Source organism: Cyberlindnera jadinii (assembly GCF_001661405.1).
Source record: "Cyberlindnera jadinii NRRL Y-1542 unplaced genomic scaffold CYBJAscaffold_13, whole genome shotgun sequence".
Lineage (NCBI taxonomy): Eukaryota > Fungi > Ascomycota > Saccharomycetes > Phaffomycetales > Wickerhamomycetaceae > Williopsis > Williopsis jadinii.
The window spans coordinates 260,818-283,292 of NW_017963664.1; the positions used below are offsets into that span (position 1 = coordinate 260,818).

The window sequence follows — 22,475 nt, forward strand, 5'->3', positions numbered from 1 at the left end:
ATTGGTATCTTACCTCCTAACGAGGAGTCCTTAACAGCTGCCCATAGCTCTGGGGCTAATTGTAAGTCCTTCAACTGTGGTGAATCAGATGGCCGCACTAACACTCCGTTCAAAACATCATCAGCACAATAATACGAAACCAAGTGAATGATCTCTGAGCTTGGACGTTGATTCGAATCTACACGATTCACCGTGACGGACATGGTCTTCTTGATCAATCCAGACTCTTTGAATGCATAGGAGGCAATGAGAGACCCAACCAATTGGCGGTTAGGCTGTCTCTGTGCATCTCCATCCAGGAGGACCCCCGAACTTGAACCAGAGACAGTGCTTGGAGTGCTACCGTTGCCCATGGAATCCTTAATCAAGTCGCCGCTGCTTTTTCTCTTTCTCTTTGCCTTCTCCGTTAAACGTGATCCCTTCTCTTTTGAATTCGTGAGTGCTTGTCTGTCAAGTTCCCTGTACACTAGAAATCTCCCCAGTATTCTCGATGGAGACCAAGCAACACCGTCAGTCCACCTCTTTATACCTGATCTCTCTTCGATAAATACAAAGACATTGCCCGAGGCAATAAGGTCTATTCTTTCGCCATCGTGGGGTCTTCTGGGGACTGCCGAAAGTTGACCAGAGAGAACACCTTGGATCACAAGAAGCGCGTCCTTAGTGGATCCAATGTAACCTCTGAAAGTAGGAATCATTTCTGAGGAGGATGGCATGATGTGTTAGAACCTCTCTCTCTCTCTCTCCTCTGTCTCTTTTGAAATTTTGGTACTTGACCTCTCTTGTCCTTTGTTCCCCTATGGTCGCAAACTGTGCCAAAGCGGAATTATGATCAACACCAAAACCAGCCGAATTTAAGGTTCCTTCTAAACTGTAGAAAGTGCCGTTCTTAAACTTATCTGATTGACCTGAATAGAAGAGAAGAAAAGTTTCAAATCAAACAGGATCAGTAATGGTTCAAATTCTCTTTTAAACTATACTTTTGTCCAAAGGATGAGACCTCAAGATTTTGAATACAATCAGAAAAGAGAGAGCAACGGAAAAAAAAGAACCCAAATAAGATGTTTTAAAGAAGGGGAAAATACCAAAAAAAAAGAAGTTGACGTTTTGGTTGCTTTTGAGAGTTTGCGCCTTTTGGTAGGGGGAGAACATACAGCAAGCAAAAACCGAGGGAGGTTGGGGACAGGGATGCTATTGTTTTTAAACTCTTTTATTTACTTGCATGTGTACGTATGCACTCTGAGCTTGTGCCTCTCTGTTCAGCTTGACGACGTTCTCTTCTGACGTTGACAAAGGCAAGCTTGGAAAGGGGGGGGGGTAGTTACGTTCTGTGGCCATATAGTGCTGAATCGGCGTGGTTTTGGTGTATGGATAAGTGTCATGCACCTTCACTTTAACTTTCTTTTTCTTTTCTGCATTTATGCAGGATTTGTGTAAATTATTTAACACTTTGGTTTGCGTCCACTTGGTGTCAACGCCTAAGGCTCGTTTTTCTTTCCTATTCCTTTTTGTTCTTTTGTTTGTTGTTACATGACAACACCTGTCAGTCCCCAGCAGGCACGCTTTCAAGTTGCAATAGAGTTCAAAGCTCAACAGATAGTTTATGTTTAGTATGTGATTCCCTGCGTTCCAACAGAATAACACCATTAACTATTAACGCCAATGGGCGACTCTATCCCAACAATTCCATAGCCCAGTGAAGTTGCTTGAGTGAAGTCTTTCGTATCCGAATATGCCTCTTTACGTGGGGTCAGTCAGTTAGTCAGTCTTTCCCCTTGAGCTGTGGTGCTACTATCCGTGCTGCTACACCGACCATGTCCTCTGAGGGCCTCGCCTGCAGATTAGAGTTTCTTAAAATAGGAGTGTATGCAACTCTTATGATGGTGAGCACTCTGGCCACTAATGACCACATATAAAAGTTTACGCCCATGATGGAGGGGCACAGTACTTACCGCTTGTGCTTGCATATGATTCGAGTGATCTGCATGTATATGCATGTAACTGTCGTCTCTATGGCGCGCCAGCTAACCACGGATATGGTCGCACAGATGACCATTCAATGATAGTAGTACATGCTGAGTTGTGATTTGTAGCTTCTTTGGTTGTGAACAGCGGCCTCCATTAAATGAACATCCTTAAAAGAATGCGATTTGTTTTGGTCAATGTTAAGCGGGAACCATGACTGGGCTTCTATTTGGGCTCATAGTTATGATCAATCTCCTAACAAAGCGTGCACCTGTTACGCACGCACTTCGATACAATCGAAACCATTGACAAGCGCGGTTACGGTGTCGCATGTGTATAATATGTAAGCGCGCCGTGACCTGAACTTTGATTATTTGTGAAATGACTTAACGTTACTCGGCAAGGCGAACTGTACAGAAATCGATGATTAGAAAGATTAACATTCACCGCAAATATGTCATCGGTGAATGTTTCTACACAATGGATTGAACATAAATGTAGATAACAGGCGGCAAACTCATCATTCTTTTAATGAATTGAATGATCTTCATCCAGTTACGGAAAAAGTTTTGTCTGTGGTGCCTAGATATCTGATCCAGCTAATTCCCGTAATATTTTCACGCCCTAATCTTGATGGGTTCTAGAACTTTACACATGTACAAAAAGGATCCACAACAACAAATGTCCAAGTATCGAGAAGTAACTTGAGCTAACGTACATAGGGATAATGTGCATGGGTCATCATCCTTTTGCCAACATCGATGCCGTCAATGACTCACCACGTTTGGAGTCTGTTGGGAGTTTCAGCTACCGACTACGGTCCAATGAGTGTAATTTATAGTCTGAACATATACGCTTCACGAACCTGTTCATTACGAAACTTTAAGATATGACGGACTACATGTATAATTAAACTCGTAGAAGGATTTCAAACTTCAAACTTGCAACATAATGCCAGATTGTAGATCATGACGATTTATCCATAGAGCGTCGATCCTGCAAAAGTCTCTTTTACATGTTAATTTTTGAGTGCGGACATGTGCGTTGTCTAAAGAGTAATATTAGCCTTTCACCCGCTTAGTATCAACAATGTTTTGTTGGCAATTTCAAGATAATTGATAAATCAACGCTTGTAGTTGCGCTGTTTCAGTTATATCTGGTCCATCTTGCTATACTGCAAGCGATACAACATGATATAAATATGAGATTTAGCATTTATTAACTAAAGTTCCAGCATTTTCCTGTATTTTCAGGCTCGCACTGAATTGAAATTCGACAGCGTTCATGTTGTTTCCAATGAACCCTGGAGAGTAATTCAAGTGCCGAAAACAAGATGAATATGAGAAGAATGGCCTGTACATTTCATAATGTCTAAAAATGACCGTACACTATGGTATAAATGACAAAACACTGTCTTTTTTAGTTGATTTCAGTTGCTGTTATGAGTTGGAGTTAAGTGAATGTCACCAGCGAAGGGAGAGAGAAAGTTGCTCTTGTCCTTTGCAAATGTTCTTCAGACATGTAACAGTGATCCATGTTGTAATGAGGACTTATGTGGCGTGAATATCGAATGTGTTACAATCATGAGGTATTTACTAAAAGTTGTCCTACTCATTGAATATAGCGTCTAAAGGGGATTTTGTAAGTAGAGCGACAACTGAAATTAATCAATCTGACACAGAAGAAATCATTACCTCATCCTATCACCCCAATAAATCCAATGACGAATAGAGCAATAGAGTTTCTTAGCGAGTATGTAATGGCAGCTTCTCTTCGGGTATGCAAGCCTAATTGTATTCTTTTCTTAAACAATCGTCCAACGTTTTGAATCTCAAGGACAGCAGCCTCTATATCTCTCTGGGTATAATGCCTGCAAAAGAGAAGAACACATGTTAGCCGAAGTGCATTTGGTTATGCCCCTTAGTTGAGGCCTATTCATGTGCTTTTATCCGTTACCACTATAAACAGTTACTTTTTTTCAGAAACACGGCAATATTGACTAAATGCCTCTTTAGAACCATGCGGCACGGGTAACATAGTAAAAGCGCTACCAAGCATACTACACCTACTATTAGCTAGATACCGAGGCTTCAACAGCTCATCATCATCACACTTGGGTTCGCTACCGGGAATCACATGAATTTGAATCGTTGAAGTTGAAATTGGGGGGGGGGGGGTCGGAATTTGAGATGGCAAGATATGTATGCACGTACCATTATACGATATTACGTGATGTATGGCTGAATACTTTTGTGACTTTATGCGTAACAGCCGCCTATTATTTGTGATATGTAAAAAATCGGTAGGCATCAGGCTGTTGAGTACAGACATATTCCAAACCGGTTGGTGAATCCCAACCAACAGACGCTATCAATAGATCACGACTCAAGAACCAGCAGTTAACGCTTCTACAGGCATAGTATATGACTAGTGACACTTATGGTTGCCTTCTCGTACTGGTTATTATTGGAAACATTGAACATGGACTCCAGTAGATATCAGTTCTGAAGCTCATTTCCGTATTGTTTTGTTACAACAAACCTCCACCTTTTGCAAACAGAAGAATATGTATAGGCAATTACGTGGAATGTTGGTGAGTTACAAAGTCGTCATGCACACTATGATATATATCCAGGTTCGTGAAGAATAGGTTAAACTTGGCTTTCATTCTGTCCAATCATGGGATCAACACTACTTTGAGATTGGTATAGAGAGAACTATTATATCCCCAACTTTACAAACAATAGAGTACTAAGGCTGTTCTTGGAAATTTGAAGCATGTGCCAGCAATGTTGTGGAAAGCCCAATCATAGCCGTAGAGATGGATTGTTGACTGAAATTTCCTATAAGTCCCAAGGCTATCACTTAACTAGCATACATTGTCCAAGCCGATACTTGAAGTTTAAATAGAAGTGATGGTTTCATCGGTACAACCCTAGTTGAACCATTTTGGTCCCAACCTACAAGCTACATTGTTGGGCTAAATAGCAGAGTTCATGCGACATGCTTCTTTCGAATATTTGTCAGAATTAAAAAGAGGTTAGGCTTCTCAAACCTGACCATGATGAATTGGTTTCCACCGGGGTTTCACCTTATTAAGGTCTGAAATGCTATTCAACCCATGCTCTATTGGAGTGGGTAGCATTCCAATCCAACTATCAGTTGTTGCAGAAACCAATTGTTGCGTCATGATTATGTACTCCAGCTGTATATACAACTGTACATGAACGATAATCAAGGGTGTTGAAGTTAGACCCATGCAGATTATTTGACTGAATGGCATTGCCATGACCACAGACCATACCTCGCTAAATATAGAAGGGTCTTTGGTCAACTTTCAAGGTTCAAGTTTAAAATTTTATTAATCAATCACCAGAGTGTTCGGATAGTTCATATTCATACGCGAGTCTACTGTCATTATTCACTGTATGCTGGGATACTGCATGGCCATATCAGGCGGGCGGATTAAAATTGAACAGAGACGCTAGTTTAACTTTACAAACACTATGCCGCTAGAGTTTCTGATGAGACATAGATATTAAAGTTTCACAAAGCGTATAGTTTCAGGTCGTGAAAGAATATGCATACCTGAATCCGAAGAGCGTGTAAGTTCCAGTAGTGAAGTTTCAGTTAAACTAAACTATAGTAAAGCCTTAGCCCCCCTTCATTCAAAGCTAATTATGCTTGATTAACTTGTGGTCTGAATCTTTATCGACACAGAACCACTGTACTGAGGTCCATTCCAAAGTAGGGTCCGATCATAACGGCGATATATAGGAAATGCCGCGCCTGGCCATTCTTCGTCATAGACTTGACACAGAATACGCGGCTAGAAAGTGAGCATAGTGGAGGGGATTAACATCACCTATTATTCTAGTGGGAATATGCATGAGTCGACAAGCGGTGAAACATTAGATCTCTAGGTACGAATAGGTGTATATTCCTATGATTTCAGGTTTCATCAAGGAGCAGAATTCAATAGTGTGTTTTGCTAGACTAGAACCCATAGGCGGTAATAAGGCAGTTAAAAACCAGTCATCAGAATAGCAATAGGTGCTGGTATTGTCCCAAACACATGATATATTACCCCTTTGAGATAATTTGTCTCAGTGTCGCTGTGAATCTGTAACCGAACTGCTTTCGTAATTAACATTTGGAATACACAATGGATCAAGGTTCAGCGATTATTGATGGTGAATACTCCCCCTGATGACAACGCCCTAAATGTTAATGAATAAGGTCAAGGTATACATGGTAATTGCATACCATATACCATAACATACCTTAAGAGGCAACTAATGTGATCAGCAATGATGCACCATCTCAACTGAAACAACCTTAAAACAAATATTGTTAGAGAGTTACAACCCTACCTACGTCGTTAGATTTGTGTGCTCTTCGGGGTTCAGCATTCAAAGCTGTAACAACAACAAATTTTGCAGCTGCTATAATCAGGCGATAATTCCGAATCCTAATCCAAAGATCGAATATCACATTTGTGCTCATCGACGATGTAAGGGCCCGCAAGCGTTCGTGTTGTCAATGACGAAGTTTACTTATCCCGCTGTTCGATCTCAAGATTTATTTATGAGATCGACCAACCCTGAGCTTGCACACATGTAATAGATATGAGTCATAAGGGCTGGAAAGCTCATGTCACGATCAGTGGATCAAATTCGTCAATCTTCGAATCGTTCAAGTTACAACGCAACTTGTTTCATCACGAGCTATGAAGTCATGTCATCACAGAAATAAACATGTGGTAAGTCATCGCCATAACAACGCGTAAAAATCTTGAGTAGAAAACTGTAATCTCCAGCGTATTCTTAAACAACCCATGTGCCACTCAGCTGGATTTGCTGTAAGTTTGCGGCGTTTTCGAAGGAGGGGTTGTTGGTTCAACCTGCTTGGACAATCATAGGTGGATTAGACGCAGGCTCATGAATGGTGTCTGAAGCAATGCTTATATCAGAAATAACCTGGAACGTCTCAAAGACATGCTTCACCAGTAAATGGTTATATAAGTAACGTGCCTTCAGTGCCTGAGACCCTAGACGACTTTTAGGAATGCTCTATGCAACCACGGAATGTGTCTAAATTCACCTAAACACCCGTTGTCAAAAATTCAGGCGCGGTGACGTACAGAAAGAAGTACCTGTGTTCACCTGGAAGAGAATCATCTCCAACAATCAAAATTGATAGTTCTCTTTGTCTCTTGAAAATTCAACGGAGCATGACCTGTGGGCCATTCATTTCCCCTTGGTCATAATCTCGACCATGACGCACAAGAACCAGGACAGAGCGAACGCAAGATGGTCCTGGAAGGTTTTACGATATCGAGCAAATAAACCCCCGAGACAAATGTTGATATGCCGGAAAATTTGGGTGAGGAAACCCCGAAAAAAAACAGAGCTTGAACTGTACAAGTGTTCAGAACTTCAGGTTAACCACCTTTGGCTATAGTACAATTGTGAGGAATGTTTATACGTACTGCTCTGATACACCTTACGGTGATACTCAACGCAGTTGTATCAGCAGAGGAAGACCAACCTGCAGGGTTCCCTGCTCCATTAACTGTGGACACATTCAAGCCTAGGTTGAGCCATGGATTGCACCTGGTGGAGTTCTTTTCACCCTATTGTGTCCATTGTAAACATTTGGCACCTGTTTGGGAGAAGACATGGGAGGCATTTCACGAAGAGGGTGAGAATTTAGGAATAGGGATGGCCCAAGTTGACTGTGTTGCTAGTGGTGATCTCTGTAATGAGCACAAGATCACTGGTTATCCATCACTGAAGTTATACGGACCAGATGGTTACATCAAGGACTATCCAAGAACAGCTAAGCGTAAGAAAGAGGCGTTCATCAAGTTCATGCGTGATAGTGCTGCTAAACATGGCGATGCAAACTTCCAAGTGAAGTCCAAATCAAAATTGTTGTCAACAGACCAGATGATTGAACTGCTGGGAAATGAACATGAAAGCCCCTACTTGGTTTCGTTCTGGCCAAGTTACACCCTAGAGGACCTCGACAAGTACGAAATTGACAAGTACGATACGCCTTTTGATGAGCTGTGCGTTGATTTACAAAGAACATGGGCTGTTGTTTCGAACCAAGTGGAGACACTTGGTTTCAATGCAGGTCATTTCAACTGTTTGAACAATAGGAAGATTTGTACTGGATTGGGGTTTGATTTGCAAAAGCCACATGTTGCCATCATGTTACCAAACATGCCAATTGCCCAGTTTATCAAGCTTGACGAAGATAAATTCGACTTTAGTGTCAAGGATATCAGGGATTTTGCAGAAAGAACTTTACAAGCTGCGAATCCACCTTACGTTGATATCACCAGCATGGTTGAAAAGATTCCATCACGCTTACCAGGATTGTTCGATTTCCCCACTGAAGCCGAAACTAGTATAGTGTACTACTACGACGACCTCACGACAACGCAGGAGGATTGGGATCTTTTGCCTTATTTGATAGAACCTCTATCAAAACTACCAACTGTTCGCCTCTACAAGAGCAACGATTCAAGGTTAATGAACTTGGCTAGAGTTCAGAAGAAAGGTGTTTATAAGCTGTTTGAAGATAAGAAAGATTTCACCAGGGCTGCACCTGATGATCCATCTGATGTTATACCTGGAGATGATAGAATTGAATTTGAACTTGCTACCACTCTACCAACGCTCATCGCATTTCAGAATGTCTTACAAATGCCTAAAGTGTTCCAGAGCTTTGCACCAAGTGACATAAGGGACCAGTATAGGGTAATTGACTGGATCAATGACCAATCTGCTCCTCCATATATGGAATTCAACAGCGATACATATAGGGCCTTTGTCAATGGGCCAGATCATAATGAATATTTTGCTCTTTTGCTGTTGGACCCAACCACGAATGATGACGCTAACCTTCAATATCAAAAAGAATTTCTTGTGGGTGCTCATGAATATACAACTTTGAAAGATGAAGATCGATTCCATAAAGTGGAGGCCGCGCGTAAGAAGAAGGAAGAAGCTTTGACAAAGCTGAAAGCCAACAAAGCCTCTGCTAGAAAGATCAACGACGTGGAGGCAAGAGCAATCCCTTATGAACAAGGGGGTGATCTCACCCTTGGCTGGCTCGACTTGAACAAGCACAAGGAGTTCATCCAGACGATTGGGTGCAACGTCAACGAGATCGAACACGAAGCCGGAGATGTCATCATAATTGATATGATCAGAGAGGTCTACTACGAAGAGGATTCTCATGGTGAGCCACTGAACGTCAGAGTATCGAGAACGCCCTTGACACACACTCTGACTACTCTGCGTGGTCTTACAAATGGTAAACTACGTGCCATCAAACGCCATTCTTTGTTTGGACCAAGCTTGAGATGGGCAGATAGCTTACTGGACACAATCTTCAACAGATGGACGGTATTTTCAGTGATTGTGTTGTTGGTTTTCATCTTCAAGAGACCAAGATGGAAACTGTTCCATCTGCACTTTAGAAGAAAACTGAAAGATAACCGTGGGATCCTTGGGATTCCGGATGCGAAGAAGGAATAAACCACACACCGTCGATATAAATCCCTGTATTTAGTAAGCCAAACAGAGGTATAATTTGATGCACACCATGCATTCTTTTGTCCGCCTTTCTTTTAATTTGAATCATGAAATTAGCGTGTGTCCAATACCCAAACCGACCGCCTGAATTTGAGCGTGTAATTCTCGCACAGGTCCTTCATCAACGGAAGAAAAATCACGAGGACAAAAAAGGACAAAACTAGCCAAGGGATTTTAACTTTATCGACTTGGTGTCATTTGAAAACCGGGACAACAAGAAGAACAAAGACACCACGGGCCAATGTCTCAGTCAAAAGCAAGTGCTGTGTCTCAGCTGGCGATCAAGGAATGGATCACTGTCATTGCGCTGATCTTTGGAGGATGCTGTTCCAACATGTTCACACTTGAAAAGATTGTTACCCACAACAAGGATGCTGGAACAGTTGTCACGTTTACACAGTTCTTGTTCATTGCCTTGGAAGGTTACATCCACTTCTTCGATAAGACAAGACCTCCTTTCTACATCAAACAGAACCATGTTCCCTTCAAGAGATGGTCTGTTACGATCATCATGTTCTTTTTGATTTCCCTGTTGAACAACGTTGCATTCAATTTCAACGTTTCGGTGCCTATTCATCTCATCTTTAGATCTTCGGGGGCCGCTGTTGTGATGGTGATTGGGTATCTTGTTGCTGGCAAGAGGTATAACTGGACTCAGATATTCAGCGCAGTGCTACTGACGGTTGGCGCTATCATTACAACTCTATACAAAGACAAGGAGTTGTTCATGAAGAGAAGCGAGATTGTGGACCCTGCCGAGGAAGCCAGCAAGGGGTTCTTCAGCTTGATCACAGATGATTTGTTCTTCCTCACAGGTATCGGTGTCCTTTTCATCTCAGCCATTTTAATGGCTTTAATGGGATTATACAACGAGGAGACATATAGACTTTATGGTAAGCATTGGCAAGAGAACGTTTTCTACTCTCATCTCTTGGGGCTGCCAATTTTCTTATTTGTCTCCAACCGTATCGTTTCAGAGTTCAAAGGTTTGCTGGAGTACCCAGAGACGTTTGACATCTTGGGCTTGTTCCATATTCCACAGCAAATTGCATACCTTTTGCTCAACGTCCTCACCCAGTTTTTCTGTGTCCGTGGTGCCAACATGCTCGCTGGTAGTACGACAGCGTTGACTGTTGCCGTTGTGCTGTTGTTGAGAAAGTTTGTGTCCCTGCTGTTGAGTATGATGCTCTTTAACAACCGTTTAAGTGTCACCGGATCCTTTGGTGCCGCACTCGTGTTTATCGGCGCCTTTCTCTACTCGTATGGATCAAGGCCACCTGCAAAGCCCCTGGCCACAGAACGCGGTGAAGTTGAGATGTCCTCATTTACAGTTGACCAGGGACCATCAGACAAACGTACCGCTTAAACTTTTAGTACCACCTGCGTACATGTCCGGAGTTCATAGGTGTACAAGACATTTAGAAAAATCAAATCGAGACGTATTTGAGTTTAGCTCTAGATGCGTCAATGGATAGAGTCAACCTTGACAAGTAGTGATGTTAACCGAGACTTTCATGATTCTTTAACATTCTTGGTGGTGCGCTGCACATGCCAAAAAAAGAAAAAAAAACACACTGGACATTAAGTTAAACGATCAGTCCTCCACTGATTTGTCCCAAGCCTACAAACAAAAACAGAACGCAAGCCTCATCGCGTTTCGTAGAACAATTTTGGGACAAATGAACGGGAAATCCAAAAACAAAACGTTAAATCCTAGGATATTTGCCCTTTAGCATACGAACACCATCACCACCCTCAGAATACTGTGGATAACTGCATAAACGTCATTTAATGTCACTCACAGATAAGATAAACCAATTCTACTTACCAGAATGGCTCTCGGTAGAAATCATTGCTGGTAACTTTATCAGTTTTACTCCACTGTTCTCGTACGGCTCCACGATCCTCTCAATTTACAGGAAAGAGTCGTCTCTCGGGTTCAGTATTGACATCTGCGCTACAATGATTATTGCGTCGACTCTTAGAATTGCGTACTACTTCATCATCCCCTATGAGATTGCGTTGCTCCGACAGAGCATAGTGATGGTTGTTATCCAAGTGCTTTTACTCAAAGTGAGCCTAGTATACCGACCAAGAAGTTATGATGCAGATATCCTGGTTCAAGGCCCGCCATTGACAAATGATTTGAAAAACCTGTGGGTAGAATACACAACCAAGAAACTGAACTTACAAACAGCTCCCGTATTTACCCGAGAGGTGTTTGTTACGTTATTTGTACACTTTGTACGGTATTTTGATCCAAGTTTTAGAAGATATAAAAAATTCTGGCAATGGAACTCAGAAACCCCATATTGGGGGTTTCTAATAAAATTTTGGGCTGTGATAACTATTTTGACATTCTTGATGCAAAAGTCCACGATGTTTGGTGGTGTCTTGGGAACCGTTGGACTATTCATTGAGTCTCTATTGCCCCTACCTCAAATCTTGTTGTTGAATAACCTCAAATCAGTTGAAGGGTTCAAGATGATTCTCCTGGTTTCGTGGCTGTGCGGTGACTTCACAAAGATTAGTTACCTAATGTACGGTGCAAAGAACATCAGTGCTATATTTCTAATCTTTGCTGTTTTCCAAATGTCGTTGGACTTTTACATTGCTTTCCAGTACGTCTATTTCAAGTATTACTATGAGCCAGAGCAAGAGTCTCTGGAGATGAGGGATCTTCAATCAGCAGTCACGCATGTCTAACCCTCTTTATAGATAGTGTATATAAAAACTATGTACATAAATGTTTTCTCAGCATATATAGATATTCATTCGTCATTCCAAATGACTTTCCCCTTTGCAGTAGCTGTTGTATTCTTATCCTCATGCATTCTATTCTCTCCAAGTAGCCTCAACACTTTCATTAACGACGATGCGTCCTCGTCGGTCTTTAAGAGAGTTTGGTTCATCAAAATGTTCATCTTTTCACTCAGGCAAGTATTGTAGACTTCAATGGCTTGTGCGGTATTCATCTGTGTGAGTTTGACACCGACTTTCCAGCAATCATCCATGTGTTCGAAGACGGGATGGCGTTCACGGATAACGATGTCGTTGATCGTGGATTTAACTTGCACTTCAATACCAACCGGGGAATGGCGCAAAGACTGGTTCAACTTCATAATCTCCTTCACATGGTAACGAACAATCTCACTGTGTTCTTCAGTGGATGCGTTTGCGAGTAATTTTTGAAGCTTTTCACCTGATTTCTGTAGCGTCTCAACCTCTTCGTCTGAAATTCTGGTGGCTATGACTCTCAATTTGCTTTCAAACTTGGAGATAGGTACAGTGTGCATGATCAATCTGAAAGAAGTGTTGGGTAGCTCATTGGTTATATAACTGAGAACTTTATCCCAAATTTCTAGGGACAGGATAAACTCTTCATTGGCCATCTTTGTAGATAGATTCTCCACCGTATCATTCAATGACCTCTTTTGATCCATGTAATCGATTGCAGGAAGACCAAAAGAGTGTAATATTTCATCCATCTTACTCAACGGTAAGTATTGGAATCCAAACATCTTCGATATGTTATGGTATGCTATGAAAATACCATCCATATTACCTATTCTGGCCTGTAACGAGTATTTGAGCATCGTTGACCGTGACAATTCTAATAGTTCTCTTTCGAACGATTCGAACCTTCCCTTTGTCTTCACAATGGAGTATCCTGTGAGGTTCTTCTCCGCATGAGCCAGGTCATGACGAACAGCTGCAACTGCCCTTGTCTTCAGATCAAATGTCCCAGTCCCCAGTAGACGGTCGTCATGGCAATCCAACTGTGAACGCATTAGAAACGGGCCCGACTTGGCATAATGATAAGTATTGACCTCTTTGATCTTTTCCATTCTCTCCTGTGGTCTTTTCTTGTATAATTCATACTCTTGAGGAGTCTTTGTGAGGAACCTCTCCAATGAATGTCCTAATAATGACAGTACAATTTCACGATCGCTTGATTTGTCAGAGTCTATGGCATAACAGCCATTACGGTTTCTCAGTATCATAGTCGCAGGTAGTCTAGCACCTTTGGTCATCTTGCCCAAAGTTTCAGGCTGCTGCCTTGAGAAATCCAGCAGACTCACTGGTCTGAAATTTGATAACAGAAAATGCAATTGAGATAGGGCACCAGTCATTGAACTTGTTGATGCATAGTACTTCAAGCCGTTTGCTTGCGCCAATGCAGTCAACGTCTCATCTTTAGAAGCAGTAACAAAAGTGGAAATGGCATCGAAGTCAAACTGATCCACTGGCATGATATCCTGTAGATATGGGTTAAAGTTGTAAACCTGGGTTCGTGGATCTTGTAGATAATGTACACCTGGAGAGAACAGCACTCTTGAGAGTTTATGTTGTAGTTTAGGGATATCTGATTGGCCTGGCACTTGTAATGTGGTATATTGGAACTGGCCTGGTGCGTCCAATGTCCCTTGGTAAAGCGTTGATGATTTGGCTATGGAATCAAACTCCATCGGCTGGGAACTCGGCCTAAAGAATCCATATCTTCCATTTCCATGGTCTAGCCTGAGGTCATGTGGAACTCGTCTATCGGAATCGTGGGTTCCACGCCGACTGGACTGGCGTTTACCGTTATTCGACGCTGTGGTTGAAGTGGTTGAACGGTTCCCATGTACTTGGGTATTCGAACCACGCGCTAAGGATTTGGAAAGCCGTTCAAACCCCTTTGCAACTATGCTTTCGAGTTTCTCTGGGACCGAGGATGAATGTTTAAACCTGAGAAACCTCATGGACAGTGCTTCAAGACGGAGAATGGGAAGGGGAATGGGTCAGAGCAGTAGAGATCTACGTCTCGAAGAGCTCATCGGGTATGCTGGTGTCCGGGTGTGAAGATGTCCGGGTGTGGGTGTCCGGGTGTTTCCGGGTCCGGGTAACCCCTCTCCGTCGACCAAGATCGAAAAGATAAAAATCACCACAGGCGCCCGGGTTGTCAGAGATTTTTCAGATAACTTTTTTCCTCCGGCTCTCTTCCGCAACAAAAGACACATTTGTTGATTGGTTAGATTTCCTCTTCACCACATCACCTTCTGCTTGGAAACGAAACAGGAACCAGAAACTCACCTGCTCAGGGCAAACAACTGTGATAAACAGCGACTATTTGGCTTCTTCACCAACAGCAGCACATTCCAAAGGGATTCCGAATAGAAGGTAGTGGCCCATAAAGGCAAAAACGAATAGGGGCCAGCTTAAGGGAGGCCGAAATTTCACACCCATTTTTTTTTGCTCTGCCCGCTTGGTTAAGCATACGAATTATACGGCAAACACCGCATAATTAATAGAAAAAGTTTTAGCAGTGCACAGTTTGCCATCACTGTGTGTTGAGCAGCTCACCACGAGAGGTTTTCATTGGAAAAAGGCTGGTCAGACCAACGGAGCTTGAGGAGAAAGCACGCTAGGCAGAGAGAGAGAGAGATATGGCTACTACACCAATCGCGCCATCGCCGGGATCAAATGTTCCATCGCCGGTAACGGGGCCAACACCAGGTCATGGTGGTAGTACGGGCAACGTTGCGCTGAAACCGCTGGCTCAGCAGCCCATAACGAAGATTGTAACGTCCAAGGAGTGGGTATTGCCCCCAAGGCCCAAGCCTGGCAGGAAACCAAGCGCAGACACGCCTGCTACCAAGCGCAAGGCTCAGAACCGAGCTGCGCAGAGGGCCTTTAGGGAGAGAAGGGCAACAAGGGTTGCTGAGCTGGAGGCCAAGCTCAGCGAGGTGGAGAAGGACAAGGAGGTGAAGGAGATGAACTATAAGAATACACTGGGGAAATTGCAGATGGAGAACAAGTACCTGATGAAGGCGCTGAGCGACATGAAGGCCGACTTTGCATCTCTGAAGCAGACAGTACAGGCACAAGCAGCCTCAACACCGAACAACATATCTTCGAGCAGTGCACCTTCTCCAGCTGTTTACTCCAATGGGACTGTGAGTGCACCTTCTCCATTGAACTACTTCAAGCCTTCACAAGGTGTGAATCAGGAATACAGATTCCCTCAGCAACAGCAACAGCAACAGCAACAACAACAAAGACAGCGATCACAAGGGAATGGCATCATCTCACAGCCTGGTCAAGCAATCCAGCCGGCTTCAAATCCGTCACCGACTGAGTCCACACGGTCTCCTATGGAATCACAGCCCTCTACAAAGACTTCGCTATCAAGCGATCTGGGTGACTGTGGAGCATGTGAAAAGGATGATTGTATCTGTGCCAAAGTTGGTCTTAGAACTGAACCTCCACGGCTATCTATGGATCAGCATCAACAGCAACTGAAACAGTTTGAATCGTTCAAGCCAATGGCTGCCGTGTCGTTAAAGCGCAAGCAAGAGGACTTTGTCGAAGTTGACTACACAGCCAAGTTTGCAAAGGGCAAACCAAAACCTATGCCAAAGTTCAAAAGAATTAAACAAGAGCGACAACAGGCCAACTCGAACGACGAAGAATCCAGAGAGTTCTCTAAAGTACTCGAAAACATCACGGATAGGGACTTTGAATCTCCAATGGAGCAATGTGGATTTTGTTCTGATGATTCTCCCTGCGTTTGTCGTGAGGCTGCTAAAGAAGCTGCAAATGCAATCACTGAATTGCAAAACAGTAGTAGGAAGGCTTCCATGCAGATGATGAAGGCTGAATCGACTTTACCACCGATTTCTCGTCACTCGAGTGTTAGTTCGATAAACAAATTGCCAGTATTACACCCTGGTCCCTCTGTGGAGATTACAAGACCACCGTCGGAACAGCAACCACAACGGCAACAGCAAAGCGAGCCAGGAGAGAAGAAGCTTGGATGCACAGGTAACCCTGGTACATGTACACAGTGCCAGTTGGATCCAATGTCGACGTTGTTTTGTACAACAATTGCATCTAAAGCTGAAGGGGAGGAAACTGGCTCAAACTCCACCACGAAGTCAAGCATTTCAGAGGAGAACAGATCACCGGTTTCGCCACCTGTATCGACACACTCTTCAAAGGTTTCATCCCCATTGGTTACAGTACAGGATGAGGAGCTGAATTCCATGGTTCAAAAAGTTGGTGCGATGTCATCTGCCAATGATGGTGTCATTTCGAATCTAAATGCCAATTCAACGGATTCTTCACAGGCAGGGAAGGGGATATACATTCCATGCGCAGATGCCTATAAGACTCTCAGCAGACACAAAGGGTTCCATTCTGTTGATTTTAGTACCCTTGTTGGTAAACTGACTACTAGAGGAATGCAGGTTGAAGTTCAAAGTGTTGCCAATGTCTTGCGTGAACTGGATAGACGTTTGTATAACTGAGTCTTTGCAAGGAGCTGTTGTTGTTTAATTGGCTGGAACAATTAGATTCAAAGGACATACTGTATATTAAAGGGTGTCTCTTTGGGAGGAGAGGAATGAAGGGTTTACATATACTGCAATTGCATATTAGTTCTTATAATTGTTTATTATATTCTTGATTCTAACTTCTCAGTTGTAAATTCATGCAATCTCAGTAAACGATAATGTGATCAAATGGCAAAGACAACAAGCCCAGAAGAAAGCAGCAATGTTGTAAAGAGCATCGAGATCAAATTGCCGTTACCAAATGAGTACAAGATGTTGAAAATAGTCGGTACTTGAATGGAATTTGGAGCTGAGTCAGAAGATGACTTGGATGCAGAGGAGGAAGCTGTCGCAACTGTTGAGCTGAAGGCATCAGATGAAGAAGAGGAACTTGACGAGCCTGTAGAAGATTCAGATGAGGAGTCCGAAGAAGAAGATTCATCCTCGTCATCATCATCAGCGTAGCAACCCCATTGTGTGTTTCCAATGTCAGTTCCTAGAGGTTGGCCTGCACCAGATGAGAAGAACACTGATGCAGCCGATGGGGTATCTGGAATGGTGTTATCTTCAACTTCCCAAATACCAGCCTCATAAGTTGGACAGGTAGAGATGGAATTAGAGGCTGCATAACCACCATCACCCGTTGGGTCAGAGGTATCGTTGAGTTGGGATTGCAAGTTGGTGAAATCTGTGAGAATGGTAAGGTTTCCATTGTCGTCGATCTCAACCAAACCATAGTTGTTACTCTCCTCTGAGTACTCGTAGACCAGGCCACCAGAGAAGACACTTGTCATCAGTGTTGAATATATAGTACCAACCTCCGTGAACAGTCTTGAAGTACCAACGGTGTTACAACCGTATTCAGAAAAGAAGATTGGAACAGAGTAGCCGGTGTATTTCTGTACCTTTTCCTTGTAACCGGAAACCACGTAGGATGACTGGCCACACCATGAGTAATCGTTGACACCAAGCATGTCGATTCTTGCATCTTCATCATCACCACAGTTGAAGTATTCAGCTGTCTGGAAGACGTTTGACGAGACATCTGCAGCGGAATATCCAACAGGAATGGCTCTGTAGTCCTGGGACTTCATGTACTGTTTCAGATCACGCACCACAGCCTTGACGTAAGGGGCAGCAGCTGTTGTGTTCTCGATATCGTTGATAACCTCATTACCAGCAAAGAACCCCAACACGTTATCGTATTTGGCAAACGCATCAACCGTAGAGAAGACTGCCTGCAAGTACTGGGCGTTGTAGGAACATGACGGATCGTACCTTGAGATAGATGCCTCTGGAGTGTTCACGTCCAAGATCAGGTAAATGCCAGCGTCATCCAAGGCCTGCATACAGGTCGAATGGTTCAAAGAGTTATCAACGGTGTACACTCTGATGGTGTTCAAACCGAGCTCTTTGAAGTATTCAACGTCACGGAGACAGATCTCCTCTATGCCCAGCGGATCGACCAACGTACCGTTGTTTCTAGGCTGGTAGTCGACACCACGGATGTAGAAACGGTCACCGGTATCAGAGTTCCAAAAGGCATTCCCACGCACTTCTATTGGTGCGAGGGAAGCGATGGACGTAGCAGCGAGTGATAGGACAGCAATGGAGAGCTTCATGTTGTCTGTGTAGCTTTGTATGGCGAGCAAGGAGGGCGAAACGGAGTGGAGCGAGTGAGTACTTCTGCAGGCCCTTTTGATGTCCCTGTCGTAAAGCAAGAAGATGAAGACGAAGATGAAGACGACGAATCACAACAACAAGGAAGAGTAAATGAGAAAAGAGAATTTATCCGTATATAAAATGCCGGCCACAAGTCCCGAAGCACAAAAAAGAACAGTTGCCTCGGTAATGGAAAAAAATTTCAAAGCGTAAACAAACGCGTGCGCGTAACGGCGCGGGCGGACCCCCCGAAAAAAAACGAAAACAAGGAAAAACGCACAGCAAAAGCCCAAAAGACGCGGTGGCAAATGTCAACAGATCGGCGGCTTTTTCCCCGTTTCGTACCGACGCTTGCTCTCTCTGTGAGCTCGTTTAGTACTCATTTGATGTTAAACAGCACAATAATTGTCACAAATATATAAAGGTGTACAGGTTTATGGGATGGTGCACTGGCTGAAACCATGTTGCTGAGCCACATGGCGGGTGTCTTGGCCTACGTAAAAGATTCAGCGACGTTTTAGATTGCTTCTGCTCCTTACAAATGCGTGCGAGCATACTTCTTGTCTGTCTCCATCGTTCGTGGTCATACAGCCGTCGAGCCTTCACTCCCTCAGCTCGTCGACATTTGCAGCGTCGTGGAAGGACTCCAGGTCAGACTGGTCGCTTCCGGCACCGTCGCTGTGAGGAATAGAAGGCTCAGACACTGTAGGTTCGACAACTGTAGGCTCAGCGGTGTCTTGCGCCACGCTGACATCACCGTCTTGGCGAGATGTCTCTCCTCCCACTGTGGACGACGAGTGCTTCTCCTCTGAAGGTTGCTGTGAGGTCCCGGTGCGATTCTTGGTTGTTGTTGTTGTAGTGGTGATGTCTGACGTTGACACGGAGATGGTCTCCTCGGTATCTGTGATGTCTTCGTCATTCTCAGCAGGCGTTGAAACTTCTTGAAACTCTTCAGCTTCCTCTTCAGCATCATCAGCGAGGTCATCGATAGGCTCCTCAACAAACTCCTCCGTTTGCACCTTCTCCACTGGGATGTCTTCGACATCGAGCTCTTCAACAACAGGCGTGTCTCTGGACTTCTTATCCTCTTCCTTGTTCAGCACATAGCCCTCACTCTCACACCCAGTAGACCAGACGTCAGTGACGTTGATGACTCTTCTATCGACAATTTCCACTTTCTCACTTGCACTCTTTGGCAGTCTCTTACCTCTGGGACCCCTTGCCCTAGCCCTTCTTGCATCATTAGCCACGGGTTCTGCAGACTCCTCATCAGCTTCATCTTTGGCTTCATTTGATAAAACACTTGGTGGTTTCATACCAGGCAGAGCCATGCCTGGAAGTGCAAATAACCCATTGAGGTTCTTCTTGAAGGTAGAACGCGTTTGAGTGGTAGGTTCTTCATCGTCATTGTTCTGAGAATCGTCATTGGCAACAGATCTTCTAGTGGAAGAAGGTCTATGTTGAATTTCCATCTGTTCACGCTCTTGGTTCTTACGCAACATCTCTTGGAAAGCGGCAATCTTGGAAGAAGGCTTCTTTGGAATCGCTGGTGGACCTTTAGCCTTTGGGCGTTCAGGGATGGAAGGTTCATCCGTTGTCTTCTGTTCGATCTTAGGTTCCGTTGTGAGCTCAGGTACAGCTGAAACAGGTCTTTCTGGTACAACTGGCTCTTCCTCTGGAACAGGTTTGGAAGGCCTCTTTGGAACGACAGGTTCCGACTTGGTTGGTCTTTGAGGAACTATAGGCTCATCTGGAAATGGTTTTGATGCTTCATCTTCAGGTATCTTTTCGCGTGGTTGCTTTTCTGAAACCACTTCTTCTAATACTTGTTTGGATTTTGAAGGTCTCTTTGGCACCACTGGTTCCACCGTAGGGGCCGATTCTTCTTCTTTACCACTGGAGGAAACATCAACTTGACTTCCACTGCTTTGGTTAAAGAAAACGGCACTGTCCTTTCTCAATGGTGTATCCAAAGGTGTAGCAATAGCAGAGTCACCACACACGTGCTTTGAGCTGTACAATTCAGTAACTTCTTCCCTTAACTCATCGGTGCCAGTACGGCGGAGACTCGAAGCAGCTAATGCAGTAGCAATTGCTGGTCTCTTTGGAACATTTTGAGAGCGTTGAAGATGAATAATCCCAGAAGCTGGTGTACCAGGTGCTGATTCACGACAAGCATGATGTGAACTGTACAACTCCTCAACCTCGTTTCTCAAATCAGACGTGCAAGTACGAGCCATGACCTTTGGATCAATGTTCCCAATAGGTCTATGATGCGGCACATGAGGATGATGTTGAGGAACTTCAGGAGTTGACACATCAGGGTCACGTTTACTCGTCATGAGCTTCAACTCTTCCAACTCATCATCCACCCTTGTGATGAAATCATCTGCACTTGGTGAAGGGAAAGGTTCCTCCTCTCCATTATTCGGTCTACTTGTTCTAGGATCTGGCGCAAGTTCTTCCCCTTCATTTCCCTCATCATCTTCGTCATCTTCGTCATCATATTCATCCAATTCAGCAATCGACTCTGCATCACTGGTTATGGCCTCAATCTGCGCTTCTCTTTCATTGTAGTCGGGTCTTAACAGGTTGTCATCTATATCCTTGTTGTCATTAACTTTGTCAGGCTCAACCTCCTCGTTTAAATCGGAGTCCTCCTCCTGAACGACAATCGGTCCCACCTCTTTCTTCAGAGGCCTTTGAGGAATCACCGGCACCGAAGCACTGTTGAACTCTTCAGTGGAACGCTTCTTAGGCCTCTGAGGCACTGGTGGCGTAGGAACAGCGGCCTCCGCTTGCGGAACCGCTTCACTCTTCTTTGATCTGGCTGGTCTGTTTGGCACAACGGGGATAGCGTCAGCCTCTGCAAAGGAATCGTTATCCGACTCAACATCCTTCTCCTGCTTAGCAGAGATGATATCCTGTAACGAAGTCATTGTTGTCGTAGTAGTGATTGTAGATCCTGGCGATTGTGATTATTGGCTTGTATCCGTGGCTGTTGTGTGTGTTTGGTGTGAACACCGGCATCATGGGGGTTTTTGTAGTTTTTTAGGGGTAAGTGGCATCATGCTGGAAAGGCGCAGTAGCCTCACCCTGTGTGTGCTGGATGTGTAAACATCGAAATGCCAGCTATACTTTCATTCTGGTCAAACTACAGCCTTCTAAAAGTTTGAATTATCTAAGTGTGTGTATTCACTAGCTAAACAGCAGAGACATACGCAGCGCCATGTCTAAGAACCGTAGTTGAGACGGAAGATGTCGTTGAAGACGTAGTAGGAAGCGCCATCTGGGATCAAGTGGAACACTTGGGAGTAACGCTGTGGGTTTTGCTCCTCATCAATGAGCAACTCACCGGTGACCATCACCAAGACGTCACCGTTAGGGGAGGCAGGTTGGGCGTCGAGGGTGGTGATTCTGTGGCCAACTTTCTGGAATGGCAACGAGGTCAACTTCTCAACGATATCCTTAGCACCTTGGACTTGTGATGTTTCAAAGGTGAGCATGGATTGGTCCCTCTAGAGGCGTATGTTAGCAAATACACACTAGACACGAACACCGCACTGGTGAGCGGAAATACTTACGTAGAGGTTACCCAGTTGGCTTCTGTCAGAGTCGAACTGGTTGTAGTAGAATTCGGTGAATTGTTCTTTATGGGTTCAATGTTAGTGGGAACACAGCGAGAGCGAGGGACGGAGAGGGAGTGCCGCAACAATCACATACGAGCGAGGGTGTTGAAATCAACTGTGAAATGTATGGTTAGTATTCCGCATGGAGAACAATATGGGGTATGGTGATATCCAACTTACCAGACATGTCGTTAACAGATGTTCTTGAGGTTGTAATGGAGGGAGAGTGAAAAGTTTCTCATCGCCAGTTGGGTTTGTTTTGTTTTCCCTCTCTGTGTTTTTTTTACTTCATC

At 44.0% G+C, this 22,475-nt stretch overlaps 9 protein-coding genes across 9 annotated transcripts; 4 read left to right on the forward strand and 5 right to left on the reverse strand.

The window, feature by feature from the left end:
- Positions 1 to 47: 47 nt before the first annotated feature.
- On the reverse strand, positions 48 to 698 carry CYBJADRAFT_130635 (Gti1/Pac2 family protein; the record flags this gene model as incomplete). The annotated part of the gene is made up of 2 exons (XM_020212934.1): positions 48 to 289; positions 344 to 698. Coding segments are annotated over 2 exons (597 nt in total), but the record flags the coding sequence as incomplete, so codon positions are not given.
- Positions 699 to 7,442: 6,744 nt separating this feature from the next.
- EPS1 (protein disulfide isomerase EPS1) lies at positions 7,443 to 9,518 on the forward strand (the record flags this gene model as incomplete). Its single annotated transcript, XM_020213812.1, has 1 exon — positions 7,443 to 9,518. One exon carries the CDS (start codon positions 7,443 to 7,445, stop codon positions 9,516 to 9,518), a length of 2,076 nt encoding a protein of 691 aa, XP_020069014.1.
- A 258-nt stretch (positions 9,519 to 9,776) lies between these two features.
- Positions 9,777 to 11,064, forward strand: YEA4 (Yea4p). The gene has a single exon (XM_020215590.1). It carries the CDS (start codon positions 9,817 to 9,819, stop codon positions 10,939 to 10,941), a length of 1,125 nt encoding a protein of 374 aa, XP_020069015.1. The 5' UTR covers positions 9,777 to 9,816; the 3' UTR covers positions 10,942 to 11,064.
- A 233-nt stretch (positions 11,065 to 11,297) lies between these two features.
- Positions 11,298 to 12,348, forward strand: ANY1 (Any1p). Its single transcript, XM_020215591.1, has one exon. The coding sequence runs from the start codon at positions 11,367 to 11,369 to the stop codon at positions 12,279 to 12,281; it is 915 nt and encodes a 304-aa protein (XP_020069016.1). The 5' UTR covers positions 11,298 to 11,366; the 3' UTR covers positions 12,282 to 12,348.
- PET127 (Pet127p) lies at positions 12,189 to 14,607 on the reverse strand. The gene has a single exon (XM_020215592.1). It carries the CDS (start codon positions 14,318 to 14,320, stop codon positions 12,347 to 12,349), a length of 1,974 nt encoding a protein of 657 aa, XP_020069017.1. The 5' UTR covers positions 14,321 to 14,607; the 3' UTR covers positions 12,189 to 12,346.
- A 173-nt stretch (positions 14,608 to 14,780) lies between these two features.
- On the forward strand, positions 14,781 to 17,000 carry CYBJADRAFT_169000 (bZIP transcription factor). Its single transcript, XM_020215593.1, has one exon. It carries the CDS (start codon positions 15,005 to 15,007, stop codon positions 16,865 to 16,867), a length of 1,863 nt encoding a protein of 620 aa, XP_020069018.1. The 5' UTR covers positions 14,781 to 15,004; the 3' UTR covers positions 16,868 to 17,000.
- Positions 17,001 to 17,259: 259 nt separating this feature from the next.
- Positions 17,260 to 18,480, reverse strand: GAS5 (1,3-beta-glucanosyltransferase; the record flags this gene model as incomplete). Its single annotated transcript, XM_020212050.1, has 1 exon — positions 17,260 to 18,480. A coding segment is annotated over one exon (1,221 nt), but the record flags the coding sequence as incomplete, so codon positions are not given.
- A 675-nt stretch (positions 18,481 to 19,155) lies between these two features.
- On the reverse strand, positions 19,156 to 21,492 carry AIM21 (Aim21p; the record flags this gene model as incomplete). The annotated part of the gene is made up of 1 exon (XM_020213813.1): positions 19,156 to 21,492. The coding sequence occupies one exon, from the start codon at positions 21,490 to 21,492 to the stop codon at positions 19,156 to 19,158; it is 2,337 nt and encodes a 778-aa protein (XP_020069020.1).
- A 246-nt stretch (positions 21,493 to 21,738) lies between these two features.
- NTF2 (Ran GTPase-binding protein NTF2) lies at positions 21,739 to 22,399 on the reverse strand. The gene is made up of 4 exons (XM_020215594.1): positions 22,363 to 22,399; positions 22,277 to 22,297; positions 22,138 to 22,202; positions 21,739 to 22,071 (listed from the first exon to the last, which is right to left on the reverse strand). The coding sequence occupies exons 1-4, from the start codon at positions 22,367 to 22,369 to the stop codon at positions 21,787 to 21,789; spliced, it is 378 nt and encodes a 125-aa protein (XP_020069021.1). The 5' UTR covers positions 22,370 to 22,399; the 3' UTR covers positions 21,739 to 21,786.
- Between the last annotated feature and the right edge of the window lie 76 nt (positions 22,400 to 22,475).

Bases quoted from the DNA above. Each gene is read 5' to 3' on its own strand.
- NTF2 (XM_020215594.1), bottom strand. The intron at 22,203-22,276 runs GTATGTGATTGT...GAACCCATAAAG, and splicing joins TGATTTCAACACCCTCGCTC to AACAATTCACCGAATTCTAC. The intron at 22,072-22,137 runs GTAAGTATTTCC...ATACGCCTCTAG, and splicing joins GCCAACTGGGTAACCTCTAC to AGGGACCAATCCATGCTCAC.
- PET127 (XM_020215592.1), bottom strand. From the start codon at position 14,320: ATGAGGTTTCTCAGGTTTAAACATTCATCCTCGGTCCCAGAGAAACTC.
- CYBJADRAFT_169000 (XM_020215593.1), top strand. From the start codon at position 15,005: ATGGCTACTACACCAATCGCGCCATCGCCGGGATCAAATGTTCCATCG.
- ANY1 (XM_020215591.1), top strand. From the start codon at position 11,367: ATGTCACTCACAGATAAGATAAACCAATTCTACTTACCAGAATGGCTC.
- YEA4 (XM_020215590.1), top strand. From the start codon at position 9,817: ATGTCTCAGTCAAAAGCAAGTGCTGTGTCTCAGCTGGCGATCAAGGAA.